This window comes from Cryptomeria japonica, chromosome 4 (assembly GCF_030272615.1).
Source record: "Cryptomeria japonica chromosome 4, Sugi_1.0, whole genome shotgun sequence".
Lineage (NCBI taxonomy): Eukaryota > Viridiplantae > Streptophyta > Pinopsida > Cupressales > Cupressaceae > Cryptomeria > Cryptomeria japonica.
Genome location: NC_081408.1, coordinates 34,585,623 through 34,610,736, shown reverse-complemented (window position 1 = coordinate 34,610,736; position 25,114 = coordinate 34,585,623). Strand labels below are relative to the sequence as shown.

The 25,114-nt window shown below is 33.3% G+C and overlaps 1 protein-coding gene across 2 annotated transcripts; it reads right to left on the bottom strand.

Moving 5' to 3' along the window:
- LOC131079293 (dihydroflavonol 4-reductase) lies at positions 1–25,114 on the bottom strand. 2 transcript variants are annotated; one of them, XM_058017201.2, is made up of 7 exons: positions 24,892–25,114; positions 16,100–16,269; positions 15,753–15,956; positions 15,508–15,667; positions 15,179–15,371; positions 14,859–15,044; positions 1–400 (listed from the first exon to the last, which is right to left on the bottom strand). In XM_058017201.2, the coding sequence occupies exons 1-7, from the start codon at positions 25,025–25,027 to the stop codon at positions 388–390; spliced, it is 1,062 nt and encodes a 353-aa protein (XP_057873184.2). In that variant the 5' UTR covers positions 25,028–25,114; the 3' UTR covers positions 1–387. The 2 variants fall into 2 exon arrangements, with proteins under 2 accessions (XP_057873184.2, XP_059074607.1); XM_059218624.1 differs by lacking the exon at positions 1–400 and adding an exon at positions 409–548.

The following is a 25,114-nucleotide window of genomic DNA, read 5'->3' as shown; positions in this document are numbered from 1 at the left end:
GTAGAAGTCAAGATGTCAAATAAATCCCTTTGCATACAATAAATAGAATCCAAGATTTTCTCCATGATACTTTCAACCACTATAGAAGACCATCCATTACCAAGTGATGAAAACATATTAGTACCAAATTTCCCACTAGATTTTTATTTTGAGCCACACATGACATTATGATAGCCATCTTTTAAATGAAGACCATGTTGTGTCCATAATCAGTTACAATACCAACACTTCTAGAGTATAAAATAGAACCAAGATCTTGAAACCAAGAAGACACACCACCACATACAATAAAGAATCAATATAAAACCATCAATAACGTACTTGTATAAACAACCATATTGTGCTAAAGTTCCAAGCGCACATGAAAACTCCATTACACCATTATCATTACCAAATGTACCTACATTAAATCATGTTGTGTCAAATCTCCAAGGATACAAGAAGCCTCCATAAATCCATGATCACCATCCAACTAAGTAGCATTGCACCATATAGTTAACAAGTCTACATCCCATGACACAACAATTGCAAGTACACCATCTCTTTACCTTGTAATTGAAACCAAATTAAATCAAACAAACAAAATATGCATTTACATTGAAATTTATATAAGTATAGAAAGCCTAGAATTGAGTTCTCTTGATAAATTATAAGTATAAAGTAGCCTATAGGATTACAAAACATGTAGATCTCACAATACGATATACAAATTCAATTATACATTATTAACAATGCAAACATAGATAAATAGGGATAAAGGTATGAGTTTTCCATGACTCAAACGCCAATCCATGTATAGATTTAATTTATCATTTTTCACAAACTTGAAAAGCATCACAATCAAATAAACCAACAAATATATCAGATAGAAATGTAAGTAAAAAATTCACAAATCAACACTTTGAAATTTGATCCAATATGAACTACTCAAAAAATACTTCCTGTCACTTATAAGAAGTCAAAATTAGACAACAATGTTAGAAGATATGACTGATGAAAACAAGAAATAAAAATTTGAATTCTCACTATAATTTTCTAGCCAAAATATAAATAACTATCATAAAAATATGTTAATACCAAAAACAATGTCAGTCAAAAATACCTTTCAGTCAACTATATAAAAACATGAAAATTTGATGCAAAAGGTATTCTTGTTGGAAAAAATATCCTCGTTTATTGCATTTAAATATCTTATTGTTGGTTCTTTGGTGGGGTTTTGGTAGCCACTAAGGGTTGAGAAAAGCTCCAAATTTCATGGCACTCAAGCATCAAATGTTAAGCAAGCTATTTAGTGGTTGGGACTAGGGTTGGTCCCCTTCAAAATATTTCTACAAATATGTAACAATTGACATAGGGAACTTAATAAAGGAAATCATTTTTTAGATTTTTCAACCAATTATTTACATCGGATAGGTGCATAGTTAGTACATGTCATTGAATATTATTTGTACCACAACTATATTAGCTATTAGGTGCATACTTAGTACATGTCATTGAATATTTTTTGTACCACAAATATATTAGCTATTTGGGTAATTACTCTCGATGTCTATACAAAATCTTTGACTAGTAAATTTCTCCACGGCCGCAATTCTTCAAACCTTATAGTGTTTTATATGGACCCATAGGTTTTTGGTCATCCTTGATTCCATAGTGAAATTTATTTATTATAGAAGGTCTTGAGTGAAATATAACCCCCAAAATGCTCATAGAGAAAGTCCAAACAAAAAATCCAATTTTTTAAATATTTCATCACAACCTAAAGATCTACATCAAATCAAGTATATCAACAAACATGTAATATTAAAAATGATTACATTATTTTCTTGCAAGTCCATGAATTTATTTATGTAGAAAAAATTACTTATAGTAAGGGTTACAACTAGGGTATAATATTCCCTTATAAAATTTCATGAAAAAAGTGAGTTTGATAGGACATTGCAAAAAGAAAAAGGGAGTAAATATTTTTCTCTAATTTGTTGTCTTCATATAGATTATGTGAAAATCTAGTGCATGGAAAGAATATTTTTTTATAATATTTCAAAGTCACAGTTAACCCAAACCATTGTATTTTTCACCAAACATCAATAGGGTTTGAATTTTATATTATTTTTGAAAATAATGTACCCACTTGGAGAGGCTTATTTGGTCTAGTGCATGATCTATTTTTCAAAAAAAAAGTTTTTTTACTAAATTTCAAATCATCCTCACATTTGATTAGAAAAACCTACTTAAAATAGATTTAGAAAAACCATAATAAAACTAATCAAAATATTTTAAAAAATTGGACTTTTAATTTGATCTTTATAAAAGGGCATTTTTTGATTTTTTATGAAAGTACACATGTATTTTGATTAATCTAGAATTGAAGTTTCTAAATTTTCCTTAAAAGAGGGGTTAAGTTGCCACATAACTAGCCACATAGAGAGTTTTGAGAAAAAAAGGGTTTTGATTAAAATCCTCTCAATCAAAAGCATTTCACTAAAAGCCTTTCATGTAAATTGAACCTCATTTCAAATTTATAATTGAAAAAACTTTATTTAAAGGTATTGGGTGAAAAAATTTCATTTCAAACTATATGTGCTCCAGGTTTTCCAATGGAACCATTTCACCTAAATTTTTTTAGGGAAAAATAGTTTCACTTGATACTATTTTCTTGTCTAAAAGTTAAATGCATCTACACGATTTTACTCACGTGGATTAAAATCCTTCCATTCCTTAATATCATCACTTAGGGAATACTCCTCTAGATTCTCTATATTCTCTAACCATGGGGTCTCTTTGGGATCATAAAAATTGATTTTAGTAGGTGACTAGGCTGGTGATCCTAAATATTCTAGAAGAATAAGGTCCTAGTATCAATAGGATCCATATCGTTTCATTGTCAATTTAACTATAAACCATAATCCTTTGAATAAGCTTCTATTATATTTAAGTGGGATGATACTATGTAGGAATAGTGTGTTTCCTTATAGAGGAATGACACAAAGAATCTAGAGCTCCCCTAATTATCAAAAGGAAACTTGTTTAGAGAAAGTGAATATATTGAACACAATTTACAATAGATAGATTGATGACAAGAATAATATTCACTTGTTCATCAAGGGATTCTCGTGGGTTCTTGGGATTAAATACTCTAATAATTTTACACTAGTTACCAAAATAAGCTCCATTGACTTGTCCTTGTTATTGCTACAAACCATAGATGAGAAATTTATTGAATGGATGTGAAGAATTTTCTTTTCTTCATAGTGACATTTAGGAGAGATATACAACCATAGCCACAAGGGTTCATTCAAGGTCCTTCACCTATTTTTTGTCTTACCTTAGGAGGAGGTATAAATGGAGAAATAGTAAGGGTTTGCATAGGATCCATGGATTTCAATATATAATAGGCATGGATTTTGACCTACTAAGACACATAGATTCAAATTGGATATGAATTTCTTAGTATCATATATCTACTTTAAGGTATTGCTTCCACTTGGTTCTAGTCTACTTTGTTGGTTGAGAAAAAAATAGTGTACTATAACTATTTCATCTATAGAGTTTGAATATCAAGGAGTAGTTAGTACCACTAATAAGGCCATTTGGATTTAGAATATTCTTCTATGAGTTCAATATTCTATTCCACAAGCCTATAATCATCTTTTATAATAACCAAAGTGAAGTTAATATTTCAAGGAATCTTATTCATCCTCAAAGGACCAAACGTATTAAGATACATATCCATTATATTAGGGAATCGATCTATGATCAAATGATTGACCTTCAATGCTATTTGACATCAAAGTAGAACATAGACATCCTAAATAGAAAGCAAGTTCCTTCACTTGAGAGCTTTGTTAGGGGTGTAGTAAGTGTCCTCTTTGAGGGGTCTTCTTATTCCTTCCTCTTTCTCTCTTATTAGGAGAAGCGTATTTATTTTTAGTGGGGAGACATTCTCTTTGAGGGATAAGTTTATTCATGGGCACCTTGTCAGGTTTCAATTTTTGGTACTCATCACTTTATCCATTTAAAATACACTAAAAGGAGGAGGTTAGTATAGTTTTTATCTTCCTAATTTGTTGATTACTTTATCATATTCCTAGGTTTTCCCTACTTATTAACTATTCTCATATTATTATAGCAATATTAATTTATGGATAGGTTATTGAGATTTCCTCATCCTATAAGGGAGTTACATGTACTATAATTAGACGGATTGGTGACCACTCCCTATTGGTTGGACTTTTTGCCCCCACTCTCTCCCCAAGTCTATAAAATCTCACTACCTAGCTTGTATTTTAATTTTTTGATGTAGCTTCTTTTGGTGAGTTCCTAATGAGATTCTATCATCTTGATATTTGCACATGTCTTGGATTCTCTAGCCAGTGTTTATGTTATTATTTTGTAGTATTTTTCTCTCATTTATCTCTTAATTATTTTCTCCAAGTTATGGATTTGTTTGATTTTTCTAACATCCTCAAGGAAATTAAATTATTCTTTTTTTAGGTAGTCATGCCTCTACCAAAGTCAACTCCTATAAGACCTCACCCAAATCTAGAGTTATTGTAGGTAACCTAAATATTGAGTTGCACAACTATAAGAAATAATGATGTACACAAATACACTCCTCAATATCAAATATTATTCACACATACACATATGTCTTTCACAAATGGAGGTTGACCATATAAACCTAGTATTGAGTAGTAAGATAATACATTTATTTTATTATTATTGATGGGAAATTACATAAATTGTAGCTATATTGGTGTTTTAGAAATATACATGCAAAATGGGTGTTTGATCTTTACCTACGTTTTCTTTGAATATGACCTTGTTCCTTAGATTTGTAGACCTCTAAAATGCTGGCCCACCAATCTAGATCTACTTTCCTTAAATGGTTGTTTCTTCTTCTCCTTCATATTACTTGGATGATTCCTATGATATTTTTCCTTGATAAAGAAAAAGAACTATCTCCATAAGATACACATTGTTGGCATTGCACACTCTAATGAGAATTGTAGGTGATTGAAGGTGTTGTCATTGATGGAAACTTTGCAATCTTATGGCACCAACACCGATAGGCACGAGCACCAACAGACTCTACACCGACAATGAAAATAATGTTTATTGGCACGCTAGCCGACATGATTTTGATTATTGTATTTTGTATTTAATTGTAATATATTTTGTAAGCTGACATGGCATATTGTAATAAGACTCATATATAAGTATAAGATCTTGTAGATCATTGTGTACGAGATATATATGATAAGATGGATATGTAGAGAGAATATCAAGGTAGATTCTGTAGTAAGGTTTATGGTTATTGTACGAGCTTAAACCGGTACTGAACTTGGCATAGCAGATGCTTTTTGTAGTAGTACATTATATTGGATTCTCATAATCCATTTTGTAAGTCAGTGAGACTTCCTTTTGTATTTGAGTAGTGAGCTCTAGGCAGTTGGCCTTCTTGCATGTGCATGAACCTCATTGTAAGTAATATCCATTCATTGGCCAGTGAGTGAATATTGTGGGTCACAAATCCCACCGAGGTTTTTCCCACACCAAGTTTCCTCGCCAAAAATCTTGTGTTATGGTGTGCTTTCTATGTTGTCTTTATTGTTCATATTTACTGCATTAATTCTTGTTCACCGGTACATTGTTTTGGAATGAAAAATACTAAATAAGTTCAGAAAATCTGTCAACCGGTTAGATATTGATTCACCCCCTCTCTCAGTATCTTTGGGAATCCTAACAATTGGTATTAGAGTCAGGTTCTCTATTTTCAAAAGTCTAACAACTTGAGGGAGATTCTGACACCGGTGCAGATGGAAAACTTGAGAAAGCAATTGGAAACAACTCTTGCAGACTTTGATGCAGAAAAGTTGAAGAATATCAAACTTGAAGATAACTTGAGGACTGCACAGGAATTCATTCAAGGACTTTAGGAAAATCTCACTATTTCTAGAAACAAAAGAAGAGAACTTCATGAGAAGATGTAGAGTGATGATGATGAAAAAGAAACTCTTAATGACCTTGTGAACAAATTGAGGCAAGAAAACTGTGCTATAAGGAATGAGATGCAAGATATGAATATGAGGTTTTGTAAAGACATTGAAGACATAAAGAAGAATGAAGATGACTTGACTAGGAGACTCAATGATGTTGGAAATGAAAATGTAAGATTTAGTCATGAAAATGATATGTTGAAGACAGATTTGATGCACTTACAAAATGATAAAACTGAACTTATGAGACAAAAGGGAATCTTGGAAAATGAGTTGGCTATTGCAAATCAACACAAAGAGAAATTCAAGAAAAGTTCAGAAGAACTTGATAATATGCTGAAAAATCAGAAACCTAATGGAGATACTAATGGACTTGGATTTGAAGTTGGTGAAAGCTCTGGTACTGCAAACAATCATGATCACAACAAACTAGTAAGACAACCTAATGCTTACAAATTTAATGGGAAATACTTTAACTGTAACAAGTATGGTCATAAAGCAAATCACTGTAGATCTAGAAACTATCAGAACATTAATGCACCCACCAGTCAATGCTCCAAATGCAACAAAATTGGTCATAATTAAGAAAACTGTAGAATGAATGTAAGATGTTATGTTTGTGGAAGATTTGGACACCTATCTAATCAATGCAGAACACATACCAGCATAGGATATGGAAAGGATATTTAGAAAAACAATGTGACTTGTTATGCTTGTAACAAGATTGGACCCAGTTTGAAAGGCAAAGAGAAGGTAGATGAGGTAAAGCAAGAATTTTCAAAACAGTGGATTAGAAAGAGAGATTAGAATGTTGATGAGACTATTCCTTCACTGGTAGAACAAAGTATCACTCCACCGGCAAGAAATTCTTCATCAAACTGAAAAGAAACCTTTTGGGGGTATGGCAACAAGTTGAAAATCATGCAAGTTTACCCTCGGTTGATGGTAAGAAGATGAATTTCTTCTTTACTGACAGATGTGTTAAATTTCATTTAACTGAGAGGCATTTATTATGGTTGTTGAAGGAAAAGACATTATAAATCTATGTTTTTCCCTCTTTTTTCATTCATCGAGCATTCAAATTTCCTAAGAGTGTGAAGAACCTGAGCGAAGACATCCTTAGCAAGAAGTGAAGCAAAGCTCTTTCAAGCATCCAAACTGATTAGGCAGATTAAGGTATTTATCAATGGCTTCCTCCTCTGCTCCAGAATTCATTGCAAACCCTACTGTTATAGAAGTGGTTAAATGCCCTAGGCCCGTATTCAAGATTATTCCTGAAGTAGAGAAGCGGGATGATATCCTAGGTGCATTTTCAACAATCCCTAAAGGAGTTGCATATGCACAAGACCCAAGAATTTACATACATTGCCACATTGAGGAATTAGGTATAGAACAAATCATGAAAATGTATAAGAATGTTATCTGTGATGAAAATGGAATTGTGAAACCAGAACATAAGGTTATAGAAACCCTAGGTTTTGTGGAAGTCCTTGATATCCTAGAATTTCGTAAGGAAGTAATAAATATAGTGCTTAGAAGAGTTCATGGTGAATTCTTTTGGTTGGACTCTATTCATAAAATCACAAAGGAAGCAGTTAGGGTAGTGACTGGATTACACTCCACCAGTAGCAAGCCAGATAAAACCAAGAAAGTTTCAAATAAAATAGTGATGACTTTAACAGGTACAACTTATGACAGCAAATCCCTGAGAGTTAATGATGTAAAGGATGAGAATGTTAGATTCATAAGCATGATATTAGGATATAAGGGCACACATGCTAACCGATTGAACTCAATTTCTAGTCTATGTATCAAAAGTGCATATGATATGGTTAACAATGATGCTAAGATAGATCTATGTGAGTGGTTGAAAGATGAATTGATTGATAATCTAAAGAAAATTAAAGGAGATAAGAAAGGTACTTTTTGTTCTGGTAATCTTCTTGTATGCTTAATGCTATATCTTACAAAAGAAGTTCCCGGTATAGGCAAGAAAGACTTTGGTTATGACATACCGGTAGGGAAACAACTGTTAGATATATTCATTGGTATGGGGACAGATAGGGAAAACAAAATAACTGAGTATTTCCAAGCCTTTAAGGCAAAAATGAAAACAAGGGAGATATTACCACAAAGCATTGTAGACAAGTATCAGAAAGAAATTTGTTTTGTGATCAAGAAGGATGAAATTTGGATGGAGGCATTTCTTCCTAGAACTGTTTGGGTGATAGAGATGGGATATGAGGCTGATGTGAACATAATTGAAACATATGCCAAAGCCCTACTTGAAGCCCCTAGAGAACCGAAAGAAAAAGTTTTTGGTAATGCCGAGACTATAGAGAGTGGTGCACAAACATTGAAATAGAGGAAGAGAAGAGAGAAATACATCAGAAGTGCAACCAAGCAGGTAAAAGAGATAAAGGAAAACATAATGAACATCACTGGTATCAAAGAGAGTGACTTAGAAGGGTTACAACCGGAAGCTCATCTCTCACCGGTTGGAACTTCATCAGACAGTGAAATCCCTATAGAGTTTAAAAGAGTAGATAGGAAGAGAAAACCTTCACTGGTACCCTCTCCTACACCTAAGAAGGCAAGAAATAAACATCAGGCAGTGAGGCCACCAACTAAAAAGATGACGCCTAAAAGGAGAAAGGAAAACAGGTTATTCCTCCACTTGAAAACCTATTGAATGAGATAACAAATGATGGTAATTTGTCTAAAGTAAGTAAATTATATGATACTTTTACAAATGAGGAGAAAGAAAGCATAGAAAACAGTATCATCTTACACCTAGACATTTATAAGAAAGTTTTGATAGAGGTTGTAGATGATTTGCCTAGTGATTTGTATAGGCGGCTTGATGCTAAAAGGTTAGCTATTATGAAACTTGACAAGAAAATAAAGATAGAGAAATTACTTGCTGTTCACCCTGTAAAATCAGTTGAAGAAATTGATGAGTTAATCAGTGAAGCCAACAGGACAGTCTTTTCTAGTGGACATCTACATGTAAGCCTAATGGCTAGCAGGGTTAATGAAATCTCAGAAGAGACAACAGATAAATGGGACATCTTATTTGTAGAGAAGGAGAAACAAGAAGAGCTAAAAAGACTGAAAACATTCAAGGTATACCAAAAGGATAAAGATAAGGGAAAAGGCAAGGTAGGTGGACCACCAAATATAAAAGTGACAGATAATCTACCACCACCTTCAGTTACTCCATTGATACTAACTAATAATTCACCGGCTACTGATGATGTGGAGACTCCACATGAGCATACAAATCCAGAGTCTAAAATTTTGTATACCATGAACATAGACACTTAAGAGGTCAATATTGTAGTTGATAAAGAAAGTACCGAGGAAAATAAGAAAGATGTTGCTTCTGAGCAACCGACTGATAATATTGAAGTTGAGATTCAGGCATAACACATTGAGACACAAGTTAAACAAGCAAAACATATAATGGAACACATTGAGATTGGAGTTAGTGAAATGGTTACTGATACTGTCAATATTGAGAAACCAACAGAGTCAGAGATATCGGCTGCAAAAATACAGAGAAACCTACTGAGTCACCGGTAGTGGATAGTGTAGAGGTACAGATAGAGAAACCGGCAGGGGATACCACTAAGAAACCATAAGAAAAACCGGCAGAAGAGAGCATAGTGAAACAAATAGAGACACAAGCTAACAAACAAGTTGATCTTCAGGTACACACAGAGACAGTGCCATCGACAACTGCTGAAAAGCCTAAACCTTTGCTAGTTGAAATACAGACACAATCTGACCTACCAGAGGTCGAGACAAGCAAAGTGCTTACTCACACCGGCAGCATGGAGATTGTGAAGGTAGTTGGGTAGACATCTGGAACTTCCATCACAAAATTTAGACCAACAAATGTGACTGAGGTACTATTAGATTCAATTAAGAAAATAATAGATTGTAATGTATTGGCATATAAGGCTATAGATGACACCATTCCTATTCTTAAATTGATTTCACCCAAGTGCAATGTAGATAATAAAGATTCTTTGAGTCAATTAGACACATTATCTAAATACATAACCGATAATATATTGACTATGGAACAAATAAATGAAGAGACATTTAAAGAGAAAATGGATAAGGAAAAACAAAAATTCTTTGAAGAGACAATAAAGAATAGCACGGAACACATTGACACCCTCTTACCAGCACTGAGCACAACAATAATGGAATTTAAGGAATTGTACAGGGACACATGTAAGACTAATCTTTTGACAGTGGATATTGATAAGGAGATCAGCAAAGTGCAAAAAGAAATTGATGATATAGCTGACAATATCATTGGTTCATCTGAACCAATATCAGTTATAGAATAGGAGATAGCTGGATTTGAGGAGAAACTTGAAAAATTGGAAAAAGAGAAGGAAAGAATAAAAGGCAATGCAAAAGAGCTAAAATGTAGACTCAGTCCTAAATTGGATAACCTCATCTCTTTAAGGAAAGAGATCTCTGGGGAACTTATTCAAGGACAAAAGACACCGGAAGAGCATATGCATCACCTCACCGGTACTATTCAGAGGATAGAGGCAACATTAAAGGATAGTAACAGGTTTACTCAGAGCCTGAATTTGGTATTAGCAGACTTATTTCAGATTGTAACCAACCGGTTACCGAACTGAAACTGCACTCAGTTGACATTTTGACAACCTTTGTCATTGATGTCAAAGGGGGAGTAGTAGAACTGAGAAAAATGAGTTGCAGAAGAGATCGTCTGCTCAGGGGGAGCACACAGTTTTGGTAAGATTTTTGGAACTCAATTTTGGAACATATTTTTGAATTTTTCTCATGAGTGTTGCCATCAATGCCAAAGGGGGAGATTGTTGGTATTGCACACTCCAATGAGAATTGTAGGTGATTGAAGGTGTTGTCATTGATGGAAACCTTGCAATCTTATGGCACTAGCAGGCACTCGCACCAACAGACTCTACACTGGCAACGACAATAATGTTTACCAACACCCTAGCTGACAGGATTTTGATTATTGTATTTTGTATTTAATTGTAATATCTTTTGTAAGTCGACATGGCATATTGTAATAAGACTCATATATAAGTATGAGATCTTGTAGATCATTGTGTGTAAGATATATATGCTAAGATGGATATGTAGAGCGAATATGAAGGTAGATTCTTTAGTAAGGTTTATGGTTATCGTATGAGGTTAAATTGGTACATTATATTGGATTCTCATAATCCATTTTGTAAGTCAGTGAGACTTCCTTTTGTATTTGAGCAGTGAGATCTAGGCAATTGGCCTTTCTGCATGTGCAGGCACCTCATTGTAAGTAATATCCATTCATTGGCCAGTGAGTGAATATTGTGAGTCATAAATCCCACCGAGGTTTTTCCCACACCGGGTTTCCTCGCCAAAAATCTTGTGTTATGGTTTACTTTCTATGTTATCTTTATTGTTCATATTTATTGCATTAATTCTTGTTCACCAATACATTATTTTGGAATGCAAAATACTAAATAAGTTCAGAAAATCTGTCAACCGGTTAGATACTAATTATCCCCCCCTCTCAATATCTTTGGGACTCCTAACACACATTACCTCTCCTTTGTCTCTTCCTCTAAAATATTCTCCTGTATTGCATTCTCTTTGTCGCTCCGCTTGAGCAGACATGTAGGGGATTCATGCTCCTCTTTGTTGCTCATTTTTTATCTTTATGTGCACTCCTCATTGTTCCTTTATTTCTATTTCTCTCCCCTTGCTATGTCACTTTTTTTACTATTCAAATCCTTCAAGTGCTAAAATAAGTTAATTGCCTAATCATGTAAACAATGACTTCCATCATTATATTCTCATCTAAATATTCAATTTGAGCACCAAAATGTATCACGCTAATAAAGTAAAGTTATCTTTGGCATATTCAAAACTAAAAACCCTTTGGCTCTCTTGAGCGAAGCATAAATGGTGTTGGTGGAGGTTGAATGAATATGTAGAACAAAACTAGCAACAAATATTTTATATACAATTTGGTGTTTTTATTGAATTGCACATGATGCTCCTACATCATCTTTTTGATATCATTTTGGTAAATCCTCAATGCTCCATTGTGCTAACAAGTCTTAGGCACATTCCTAGCAAGTGTTCAATAGTTCGTGGATGTAATTTTTAAAAATTTTAATTAAATTAAATAAAAAATTATTTAACTAGTTTAAAGTTTTTGAATTTGATTAAATGTATTTCATATTTTTATTTCAATATGAATTTCATGTTTTTCAATTTGATTAAATATGTTTTGTGTATTCTAATTTTTTCATATAGTTTAGGGTTCAATTCAATAAAATATAGTTTAGATTTTATTTTTTAATGCATTCCAAATGTTTGATTTAAATTTAAGTGTATAAAATGACATTTTGAATCCTATATCTATATGTTTCAAATTCAACATAGGTATTATGGATTAGAATCCTCTAAATCCACATTTTAGCCCACCAACCCTTCACACTAAATTTGAAGTAGAAAATGAAAAAAATATTAATGAAATAAAAAATATTATATGAACTTATCATCGCCACCCTCAATTATCCTTAATGATTTCCACCTTAGAAATAATTGTCAATCTTTTCTAATACTCCACAAGCCAATATGGTTTAGTTCAATAATGGTAAGAAGCCAAGAGGTTAAATATTTTATCAGCCTATCTTATGACCATGTGGAAGGATAAGATATTAAGGTATTGTTAATGTCTTTTAGCATCAATGATTTATTCCTTGATATTTTTTCATATAGCTTTGAGATATTTCCTTATTATGCTCCAATTTTTTTGTAAAAGGTTAGTAGGTAACCTATCCAAGCCTAGGGATTCAGGAAGTGTCAATTTAATTTTATGTTCTATGAAGGGAAATGTTAAAAATTCATTCTACTCAATTGATAGAAAACATGGAATGTTATAAAGCATATCTTCTTGGGATTTACCATTTGCATTATCAACATTGTTCAACAAAGATTCAAAGTAGTTTATTGGCACTTGCTAATTTCTTCTCCATTCCAATTCATATTGCATTATTCCTAATAGTCATTATTATGTTTCACGTTATTTTGATTTTAGCAAAATTGCAAAAACCTAGTGTTCCTATCCCTAGCTTTGGGCCAACATTTACTTGATTTTTGTCTCTAGTATAATTTTCCTCTTGCAAAGTAATTTCCTATATTGGCCTATTAAATATTTCACCTACAAATATGTATCTTGGTCCATTCCCTTCTTTAGATTAAATTCATTGAGAGTTGTCAACTCTACCTTTAATTTTTCTAAAGATCTTTGAATAATATTCATGCCTTTAGTTGCTTTTTGACATGCCTTAATTTTTGTAGAATTGAAATATCTTGGTTCCTTTAAGATTAGGCGGTTATATCTACCAATCTTAGATTTTGTTAACCAAGTTTGAATCCCTTTGTTACTTATTTTTAAATATATAGGGAGGCCGTAGAGGTCTATAGCTGGGAGATAACTTTTGAAGCAAGGGGAAGAGGTTTGAACTCAATATTGGGAGTATATAATATTCATGGAGAAATGAGAGTTAAGACCAATAACCTTCGAATATGAAACTATCTAGTAATTTTGCTATTGTGAATCCTTATCTTATGTTTGTCCATGTGATACATCCATTGTTTGGGGAAATGCCTTGTAGGTGATTTGTAAATCTAGTCGTGCTTGTGTTATTTTTGCGATTTTCTCTTTTCTCCAAACTATGTAGGATAACATTGAAATTGTCTCCAATTATTATGTATATTTTATCTACTATTTGCAAAAATATTGTTATATGTTTCCATCCTCCCTTGTCTTGTATATGACTCATAGGCCCAATAACATTATTTAGAAAAACAAAATATTTGACATGAAATGTTTCAATTTGCTTACTTGGCAAGATTATCTTACCTAAATGGTTTCCACTTCCACCAAGTTTGGGACCTAGCCTATGCTAAAACCACATAAAGCTCCATTGGATTCCATCAAAGACCCACTCAATCATTTCCAATTTAACATTGGCAATTATTTCAACATTATCCATTTATGTTTCTTGAATTAAAGTTGGTGGACTAAGTTGCATCATTTTGATTAGTCTTAGACTATTTTATGCCACATCAATTAGTCAATTATAAAGAAGGTCAAGGAATGAACATTGATATAGGCTAAAATGGGAATAGGTGCATGAATAATAAGTAGGAGTTATTTTATATAATAATAATTCAAATTAAATTTTATACCTATATTTTTTAGATATACATAAAAAAAAATAAAATGAAGATATGAAAATATATGTAATTTTCATATTATTAATATTTAAAACTTATTATTTTATGAAAGCAATGTTATATTTAAAAAAACTAACTCTCACAATTATTACATAATAGTTTAATATTATATTAAAATAAAATAATATCTATAATTAGCTCATTAATTGAATATCAATTTTCTTGGAATGTTTGGTTGAGATTATGGCTTAAAATAGTATTTCCAAGAGTCCACAAATAGAAGATGCAAGTAGTGATGGACAATGTAAGAATCGAGGGAGGAAACATAAGAAATTGCTCTTCCATTTTAATTTATAAAGAAATATTTTTGAGTTCTTTTAAAAATTATATGAAAATGTATAACGATCCATTGAAATATTTAAATATTAAGATGTATAGCCTAAACTCTTCTTTAACACACCCTCTATCTCTCTATATGAAATTCTGTTATAGAATTAAACTTCTTAATTAAAATCTTTCCTTGAACTCTCCTAAAAAGATAACCTACTTTCTTATCTAAGGTTTTATTATAAGGTAAAAACTCTTTTTAACAGAGAATAGAACTAGTACTCATTATTATTGAAGATGTCACTTTCTGCCTCAATTCCCATCTTTGGCAGAAGCCCTTTCTCCACACAACTTTGAATGGCTCCATCAAACATGTCATCAATGGTGTACTTGAATTTGAAACCCATGTCAACAAGCTTTTTTGATGAATATGGTACTACTGGCAAAGAGTCATCTGCATCTTTAAACCTGTAAACATAAATCATATCTTATCAACATTTTCCATGGCGATTTCATAGTTTGAGGTCAACAGTAATAAGCCTTAGCAAATTGTCTATTCACTTACTAAGTTGGAATATTGTACTGTGGGTATATTCACTTACTCAGTTGGAATATTGTATTGTGGGTATTTCTGAGCCAACATCTTTGCCAGCTGAACAATGGTGACATCATGGGAGGAAGAGATATATCTGCCCTTTGATTGGGGATGTTCATACAGAAAAATGAGAGACATACAGAGATCATCCAAGTGAACCAGCTGCACTTGTCTCAATATCATGTAATGTGGCTCATTTCCTGCAATGCATATTATACCCATCTCATTAGATCACTATAATCGGCACTTTATCTCTTTAATTGTGTCACGTCTCAAAATTCAGCAATCAATTGGAAGCATACTGGTTTGGAAGCTTTACAAAGGAGTGGCACAAACTTGTTAACAGTGCCAATGCTGTAACTAAGCTGGGAGGCATAGTCTGCATTATAAAGGGCCCAACTACCAATGTTGGTATAACACTAATGAAGTCGACATTATTTTTCTCTGCGAATTCACATGCAGCCCTTTCTCCAAGTGTTTTGGACACAAAGTACATCTGTACATAAAAAAACACCATAGGTTTATCAACTAACAAGTTATGTGAATGAAGTAGAAACAATGAAATACTGCAATTATCGTACCCATCCAGTCATTTTTAAGCTCCTACAAAGCTCCACATTGGTCCAACAGGTTTCATCATAAATTTTGCCTGGTGTTCCAAAATCATCAGTAAAATTCACTGCCCCAGCAGATGTGGTGAATAGAACTCTTTTCACTGACTTGGCCTTGGCACATGATCTCATTACATTCAATATCCCATTCACTGTTGGCTGTATCACCTCATTCTACCACAACGTATCCCAAGTCTCACAATTAAAATACAGACAATAATATAAAGAGATGAGTACATTAATATTCTTAATAAATATATAATATAATAAAATAGTAGTATTTCTACAGATCAGAGAAAGAGTGGAGAAGATCAAACCTCTGGATCTTCGGACTCAAAATCCATTGCAGTTGCAGCGTGGAAAACACCTTCACAACCATCAATGGCATTGTCAAAGCTTCCTTCATCATCCAAGTCTGCTTTCCAAAGAGTTAGTCTCTCATAAGCCCCAGGCAGTTTCAACAAATGACTGGTCTTGTTTGGATTTCCTGAATATTTACAGGTAACAAGAAAACCCCTAGATGTATTAGAAATATAAGGTTTAAACCATAGAAATCGGATACCGACTTTTGATATCCACAGTAAGAATCAACTGATAAAATCTACGAAAGAACATTAGCATTTCTACATATAACTAAGATGACAGAAAACTGGATGTATCAGACATAACAAATTATATAAAAAAAAAACTGGATGTATCAGACATAACGGATTATATTATTATAAAGCACAGGAAGATATTATATAAAGAAAAACTCAATGTGTATCAGATGTAACAGATTGCATTATTATAAAGCACAGAGATATTATAGAGAGAAGTCTCGATGTAGTATGATGTAAGAATCATCATCTTTGTTCTTACAGAACTTGAAATCAAAGAAAAGGTAAGATTATAACTCAAATCATTTAACATATGGAAATATGGAAAAATAGATGTATAGCTGTTTTTTCAAATCATAATATTTATCATAAAGATGAAATGTTAAGATTTTACTCTGATATTATTTTTCAGATGGTTGTTTTTTTTTCCAACTATAAAGAGGTACCAAAAAAACAAGGAAATCCAGTTACTACAGCTAAAACAAATGTTGAAATTCCAAATTTGATGATGTTTTAAAGTAGTTATATGATTTCTAGGATCTTCTCTGATTTCAGTCTTGTTCATAACTATTATGAGATGGATTTCAGTCAGGAGCTGTCTTTGCTGTTGTTATATTTCTTTTTGTATACACCTTTGCCTTGCTCATTTATATTAACAGCTGTTAGTCTGCCTTATATAATGTACTTTTTTTTCTTTTTCTAATTTTAATATATTAAAAACAAAACTGAAAGACAAACTCAACTTGATATGGTTTCCCTACAATTAAAACATATTTTGTAATTTCCCTGTTGATCAAACATATCAGACATCCTTAAACAATTATAACGCAACTATCTTTTATCTCACTTAAAATAAGCCATACAATCTACCAAATAAAGTTTAAAATAATAAATTCATATACAGCATAATGCTGAATTAAATTATTTTGTGTAATTTAAACCAAAGAAGCATTAACGGTTTGGGGAATTAATAGGCAAAACCAAAGTATAAGATTTTTTGAAAAAATGGGGAAAAAATTGGATTTACAAAAAAACTTAAAAAATTGCAGAAAAGCAATCAAAAACTATTTTTTTATATATTTAAGGGCATCTCCATAATATTGTAGGCAAATAAAATAGACACTTCAACACATGAATTGTAGAAAATAGATTTTCTGCAAATAATAGACACTTGAACACATGAATTGTTGAAAAAAGATTTTCGTTTTTTATATTCACATAGTGATTACATTGCACAAAACATAACACAACCTATAAACTAAGTACAAAATTTCAAAACTCTTTTGCTTTATCTCAAAGTTAAAATTAGTAAAACAGAAATTGCTACAATGGAATTCTCAGCATTTTAAAAACATTTTTTCAACCAAAAAATCATTAGAAGAGCGATTGGCAGCTCTAAATGACAAGATCATCTTGGTGGCTATGGATCAATAATCCTTTCAACAAGAAAAGCACCTCCTTTTGGAGTATAAGGATATCCTTTCAAAAGAAGAAATCTTTTGGAAACAAAAGTCTAGAGAGAATTGGCTCAGAATGGGGGATAAAAACACCAAGTTTTTCCATAATGTTACAAAGCTTAGAAGGAGCAAGAATTGGATCTCAAAACTAGAGACAAAGAAAAATCAAATCTTAGAGGACCCTAAAGAGATAAAGAAAGAGATCATCACTTATTACTTCAACCTCTTAAAAAACACTGAAGACTCTCAATTGTCTGAACAAAAAAAGTTTCTGGAAGTGATCCCTAAGATTATATCAGACGAGCAAAATCAGAATCTAAACGAGAAAATCAATCTGGAGGAAGTATTTCAAGCCCTAAACCAGCTTTCCTCTCCTGGCCTAGATGGCTTCCCTACAGATTTTTTCAAGAAGTGCTGGCATATATTGGGTTAGGAGCTTACAAAAGCTTTAGAATGCACAAGAAGATCAGGAAAAATACTCAAATAAATCAATAATATGTTTATTGCTCTCATATGAAAGAAGGAGAAAGCAATAAATCTAAGAGATTTTAGACCCATCTCTCTATGCAACATAGTTTACAAAAGTCATGACAAATAGAACAAAGCCTCTCATGGATAGCATTATATGATAAGAACAAACAAGTTTTGTCCTGGGCCACTCAATTCTTGATGGGGTTATTGTGGCGCAAGAAGCAATCCACACTCTTCAAAGCACGAATAGACCAGGTATGATAATTAAATTAGAAATATCAAAAGCTTATGATAATGTAGATTGGTGTTTCCTTTGCAAAATCATGCAAGCCTATGTAACAGTGGATCAACTGGGTCTATGAATGCATCTCGACACCAAAATTTTCAATCCTGATAAATGGAAATCCAACAGGTTTCTTTTCTGCCTCTAGGGGCATTAGGCAAGGAGATCCCATATCTCCTTTCCTCTACATCATAATGGGGGAAGCTTTAGGAAGGGCAATAAAAACAAGTCAAACTAATAATCTACTAGAGGGAATCAAAGTAACCAAAATGTTTGTAGTTACTCATCAACAATTTGCAAATGACAATCTCCTCTTGGGTGCAACAAAAGTCAAGGAAGTAACTCACCTAAACCTGCTATTAGAATCTTATAGAAAGGCCTCAGGCCAAATAAGAAACAAGGAAAAAACCAAAGTTTTCGTTTTCTCCACCCCAAATCTCCTACAGGCTAAGATTCTAAGAATCCTCGATTGCAGAGCAGGATCTCTCCCATGTATATATCTGGGCATCCCAATAGACCTAGGACTAAGGAATATCAAATTCTGGGATCCTCTAAAGTTAAAAATGGAACAAAACTCAAACTCCTGGAAGGGGAAGTGGCTCTCATGGGCTGGAAGGCTACTTATGATTCAAGCAATGGTTTCGGCCCTACCTATTTACTTATTATCCATCTTATCTCTAACAGCTAGTGCAAGTTCCTTCATAATTAAGAAGATGAGAATTTTTTTTTGGCAAAACATTGAGGAAAAGTACAAAATTGCCTTAATTGCTTGGGATAAAATAATCAAACCCAAGACAATGGGGGGTTTAGGTATCAAGGATGTAAAACTACAAAACAAAGCTCTAGAGGCAAAACTAGCTTGGAAGTTTATAAAAAACCCTAACACAATATGGGTCAAAGTGCTGGCAACTAAATATTTACTAGATCAGGATCCTCCTAATCTGCTAAAAATAAGAAATCACCTAAAGGGATCTAGAACTTGGAACTTTATTATCTCTTGCAGAAAACTGATTTTAGATTCAATCTCTTGGGATATTCATGATGGTTCATCTAGCCTTTTCTGGGATGACTCATGGGGAGGTTATCCCTCCGTTGCAAATTCCCTCAACATTCCAATAACAGAGCATTGGTTTAAACAACATTGGGGTGTTCAAGTTAGAGACTACATGGTAGAGGATAACACTTCGAATATCCAAAGTTGGAGGTGGAAACCAATGGTAGGATTGCCAATCCCAGGGGAAGAATTAGAACAAATTTTAGACTAGCTAAAAGCAAGAAACATCAATCCTAGAAGAGGAAAAGATACCCTAATTTGGGTTTCCTTCAAAAAAGGGCAATATAATTTTAAAGATGGCTACAGAGTTCTAGTTAGTAATTCAAATCAAGAAAAGTAGGACATTCCAATTAAGTTGTTTTGGAGCAGTAAGATCATTCGAAAAACAAGGATTTTTGCATGGTTAGCCTTTCAAAAAAAAATCTTAACCACAAAAAAGTTCACTAAAATGGGGTATGAAGGACCATTTAGGTGCATTAAGTGTAAAGCACATGCAGAGATAGTGGATCACATCCTCCTGAATTGCTCCTTGCTTCTAAATGTTAGCATTGGCTCTGCGCTAAAATGGGGTGGATCACAGCTCTGCCGAATGACATTATCTCTCTTTTTCAATGTTGGTCTATCCCAGTGAAGGAAAGCACTTTGAGCCAAATTATGGAAGTGTCTCCATCATGCCTTGTCTGGGAAATTTGGAAAGAAAGGAATCGTAGGCTATTTGAAGACAAGGCCAGAAGGCTTGAACCAATCCTAAACTCAATAGAAACGATAATTTTGGATACAGTAAACTGCAAAATAGCTTTGTCATTAGAACCGCCAAAATTTTCTCTTCTTGGGATGAAAGCATAAGGAAAAATTGCTAGGGAATTAGGATTCATCCCTCTTTTGGGCAAAAATCCAACTCTAGAAAGGAAGCTATCTGGACCCCTCCAAAGCTCAGTTGACTAAAATTAAATTTTGATGGTGCCTCTAAAGGCAACCCAGGTCCCTCAGGCATAGGATATGTAATCAGAGATCACTTAGGATCAATCATAGGGAAAATGGCAAAGCCGATACCACCAGACACTAACAATACAACATAATTCAAATCCTTATAGCTAGGACTGATGGATTGCATTGAGCATGGTTTAAGAAACATCACAGTGGAGGGAGACTCAAAGATAGCAATAAATGCAATCAAAAGGAAAAAAACCCCAAATTGGTGGCTACAAACAATTTTAGACAATATACCAGAAAATATGGCAAAATTGGAGCATTATGAAGCAAAACATATCTTTAGAGAAGAAAATTCAGTAGCAGATGCCCTCTCTAAATTAGCAGCACAGGGCACTTTTATTCATTGGTGGGACTAGGGAGGCTGGTAGCTTGGACAAGTAGAATGGGTCAAAACAACAGGAATGTGTCCCTTGGGTTTGTTGAGTGCAAGGGAGGGATTCAATATAAGCGAGTAGACCCAGTAGAGGCTCTTTTCCTTAATTAAAGCTAAGGTCTATCTTAGGTGCCCAAGTTGGGGAATGACTACTCTTTTTTGAATTCAAATCTACACCTTATTTCGGCAATAAAGAAGGCCCAGTCACAGTGATGTCATCCTAATGCACTCTCAAATCAAGCCTTTCCTTTTCTGCTTCTCGAATTCTAGCTGGCGAGAGTCGTCATTTCAAGTTCAAGGAATGCGTCGTCGGCAGGACAATTATCATATCAGAGCCATGGAGATTTGGCACGTTCTGGGACAAATATACTCTGCCACCTTTGTAGGTGAATTTAATGCATGCAACTCCTCATAATTAGACATTAAAGTGAGTGCCCGCCAGGCTCTACTTAGCGTATATTGCAAGCCATTATTATTTCCTAACCTGCCAAAAAATCATTTCAAAGATTAATATGATTCAATCCTTCTCTTGCCCAAAGCCTCTGCAATTGTCAATCATGTTTGGTGAGGAACCTTATGGGTTTATCATGAGTGTTTATCCAAGGTCTACTTCTTGCTTCGGAGCAGACACTCCTATTTCTCTCTCAGCCTTGACGCACCAAGTATCATTCAGAAGAATAACAGACTTGAGGCTGAAGCGACTCTTAGTCCACATAGAGCCTTCGGTCATCTTGGTGGTTAAAATGATCCTGGGTAGAGGACATTTGAATAGAGAGGAATATCCTTGAGATAACAGAAGCATATCATCCAGGTTCGTCGCCTCTTTGTTGGACTTGAAACTGGCCAAACAAGCCATATGAAGCCTTACTAAGAAGTTATTCCCCCAGAAAATCCTGCAAGAATTCCAAGAAATCCTTAACAAGGCGCTTCATGAATTTGGAGCCCCTCGGCTAAGTGAAAGAATTATGTTCAACATTCATGGAGAGCTAATAAGGTACTACCCCTTCCTGCTAGACCTGGAAGGTAAGGACTTGGACAAATATAGGGCATTTGCTGGAGTGGGGCTCAGATACCTCAAGTGGTGTTTCGAGGGTGAAAATCCAGAACACCTGGGCAGAGAGGAAGAGCTTATCTTATTTGCAAGGTTAAACGAAATCCTACCTCCTAAAGCTGAAGAAGAGGAACCCCAGGCTGAACAGGGTAGAAGAGGTGGTGCCAGAAGGGTGGGTCATGGGTTTGGTCGCGGCCGAGGCCAACCTCCATGCAGAGGTCGAGGAAGAGGCAAAAATTTGACTCCTCCAACCGTGCCCCTTGATGAAACTTGAAAGCTAGGTTTTATATTCTGGTTATGTTTTTAGACATTTCGATGGTTATAGCTGGACACAGGTCTTTGTTAAATTTTTTGGCTATAAAATTATGGTTAAAAATCTTTGTTAATCTTGTAGTTGAGAACCTGCTACTTAAACTTATTATAGTTAATATGATCTTCGATGTCATAAACTTGATATTTTTTTGGAATGATAGAAGATGATGCATAGGGTTTTTTGTTTGCTTTGAGATTTTATTCTCGAAAGTGCAGAGAATGGTTTCAGTAGCATTCAACAAGTTTATGATCCTACATCATTCATGTATGTTTATATTGTATTTAATTAAAATCAATATATGGACTCGGCTTTGCCTTTACTCATAAAAAAAAAAATACAAAATTTCAAAAAATCAACACAAACTGCCATAGATCTCGGGAGTATAAACAAAACATTTTTTGTTGTTTTTAGAGGTTGAGGCATATGAAAATGTAGTCTTCCAATGTTTCATCTAAAATGAGATTTGTACACCTTTTTATTTGTTCAAGTTGAAGATACTTTAAGCTCTATTTTTACAACTCTATTTGTTTGTTGCACATTTGAATCCCATTGAGCATTTTTGGTTATCTGTGAACATTTCTTTCTTTTGTTTTTTCTTGATTAAGAAAATATCACTTTGTGTAGTCTGAAGCAAGCGGAGGCTTATCTATGATTCTATGTTAACAATTATAATGATGATGGTTTTGCCTATATTCAAGTATTAAGATACAAGGACTTAGTTTTTGTTGTCCTCAATAATAAAATGAAGAAGGTCTATTAAAAGTTATAACATAATACCAAAAAGATATTGCATGTATAATACATGGAAGGTTCATATAACAAGAATCACACTATTAAGTTTTCAATGTAAGATGAAATTGGAGGTGTCTAATAGGTTTTATGTATACTCTCATCTGTGAAAGTAATAGTGTGCTATTGATTACTTGTATTGAAATATATATAGGATGGACATTAGATGGTTCCATTTAATAAGCAACGTTAATGTAAGCATTTATTTTCATAAGCAACCAGCCGAATGCCAACAACCCCCCCACCCAATGTCACAAGGTTGGAGTTTGAGTTTGTTTTAGTCAGCCATTAAATTTAGACGAAATTCAACAAAGGGAAAAAGTTTGAAAGAAAATTCGTAATTAAATTCAGCTTTATAAATTTGATTTTCTTAAATATAAGTAATAAATCAATAAAAATAAAACACCATTATATTAAATTTGAATACATTATAATAAAATTTTAAAAGTTATAATATAATATATTAAAAAATTTAATTCAATTATTATTAATAGATATATTAAATTTTAAATGTTAAATAATGAATATATTATAATTAAAATCTAATTTAAATATTTTAAAATATTAAATTTTAAAATATAATAATAATTTTTTAAAATTAAATAACAAATAGACATGTTTTAAATATAAAATATGAAAAATATAAATTTTATTAGAAAAAACAAAACTTTAAACTAAAAATAAAAAATCGAAATATTAAATATTAAAACTATAGCAGCATCACAAACAAACCCTAAAATTTAAGATCGAAATATTAAATATTCAATATTGGCATTACCCTTCTTTGACCCAAGGCATATCGTGAGTTGGAGATTCAGCAAACCAACTAATAGAACAAGGAATGCCAAAGAATAAATTGCAGGGCTATCGGCTATGTGCGTGTGATTTCCGTCGTTTCCGCTTCGTTTAGGGTTTCTTTTTTAATCGCGTTTTTTCCGTGTTTAAATCAGGTTTTTTTTTGGCGTTTTTCTGGCGATTTTTTTGGGAGAATTCGTTAACCTCGGGTTGACCGATTATATCCGATTTTTTTGGGGAAAAAATTGACAAGCTCCCGACTCCCGATTAATCAGGTATAATCGCGATTTTTAGCAGATATTTGCTTCCATGAAATTTTAAATCAATTAAAAGGTGAAAACTCTACCTAGTGAAGCTCATTCTGATTTCAATCTTAATCTGCAGGTTAGGTTGTAATTACCCTTTCAATCTTATCTTTTAGACAGCAGGAGTTTAAGGTGTAAACTACATAGTAGAATTATCTAAAACTACACAGTAAAACTGCCCAGGTTATACAAATTACACAATAAAACCATCTAAAACCATTTAATGGACAGAGGGCAGTTATAAAACAACTAAACCTGATGACTGGATGTTACATAATTGAAATTTTGACTTTTCATTCATGAAAATTATATTTAACAACAGTCTTCATCGATAAGAAATCAAAACTTCAGATCTAACCATGAATACTATGATATATCCTGATAGCTAGATAGCTATTGTGGCGAAATACAAGAAACTATCTTGACCAAACCAGTTCTCCTGTATCACAGGTCTCTAAATATAAGGTTTAAAGCATTGAAATCCATAAGCAGACATGATAGCTACCATTTATATCCTCAGTAAGAATCAACTGATAAAACAACTCTAGATAAGTATAATAATACTTAAAAACCAACTCGTTTCGGAGCAGCTTCCCCATTTAAAATTAACAAGTGTAGAAACCAACCTGGGTCTCTGACAGTTGCTCTCACAACATAACCCAACTCAAGTAGACGCATTGTAAGCCATGAACCAATGAAACCAGCAGCTCCTGTGACACAGACTGTGCCTTTCACTTCATTGCATGTCTCTTCTGCCATCATCTTTTAACACTATGTTGAAAGCTATAAATTGCAGCAAAATAAAGGAACACTATAAAAGCAAGAAACTACAGCCAAATAGAGAATGAC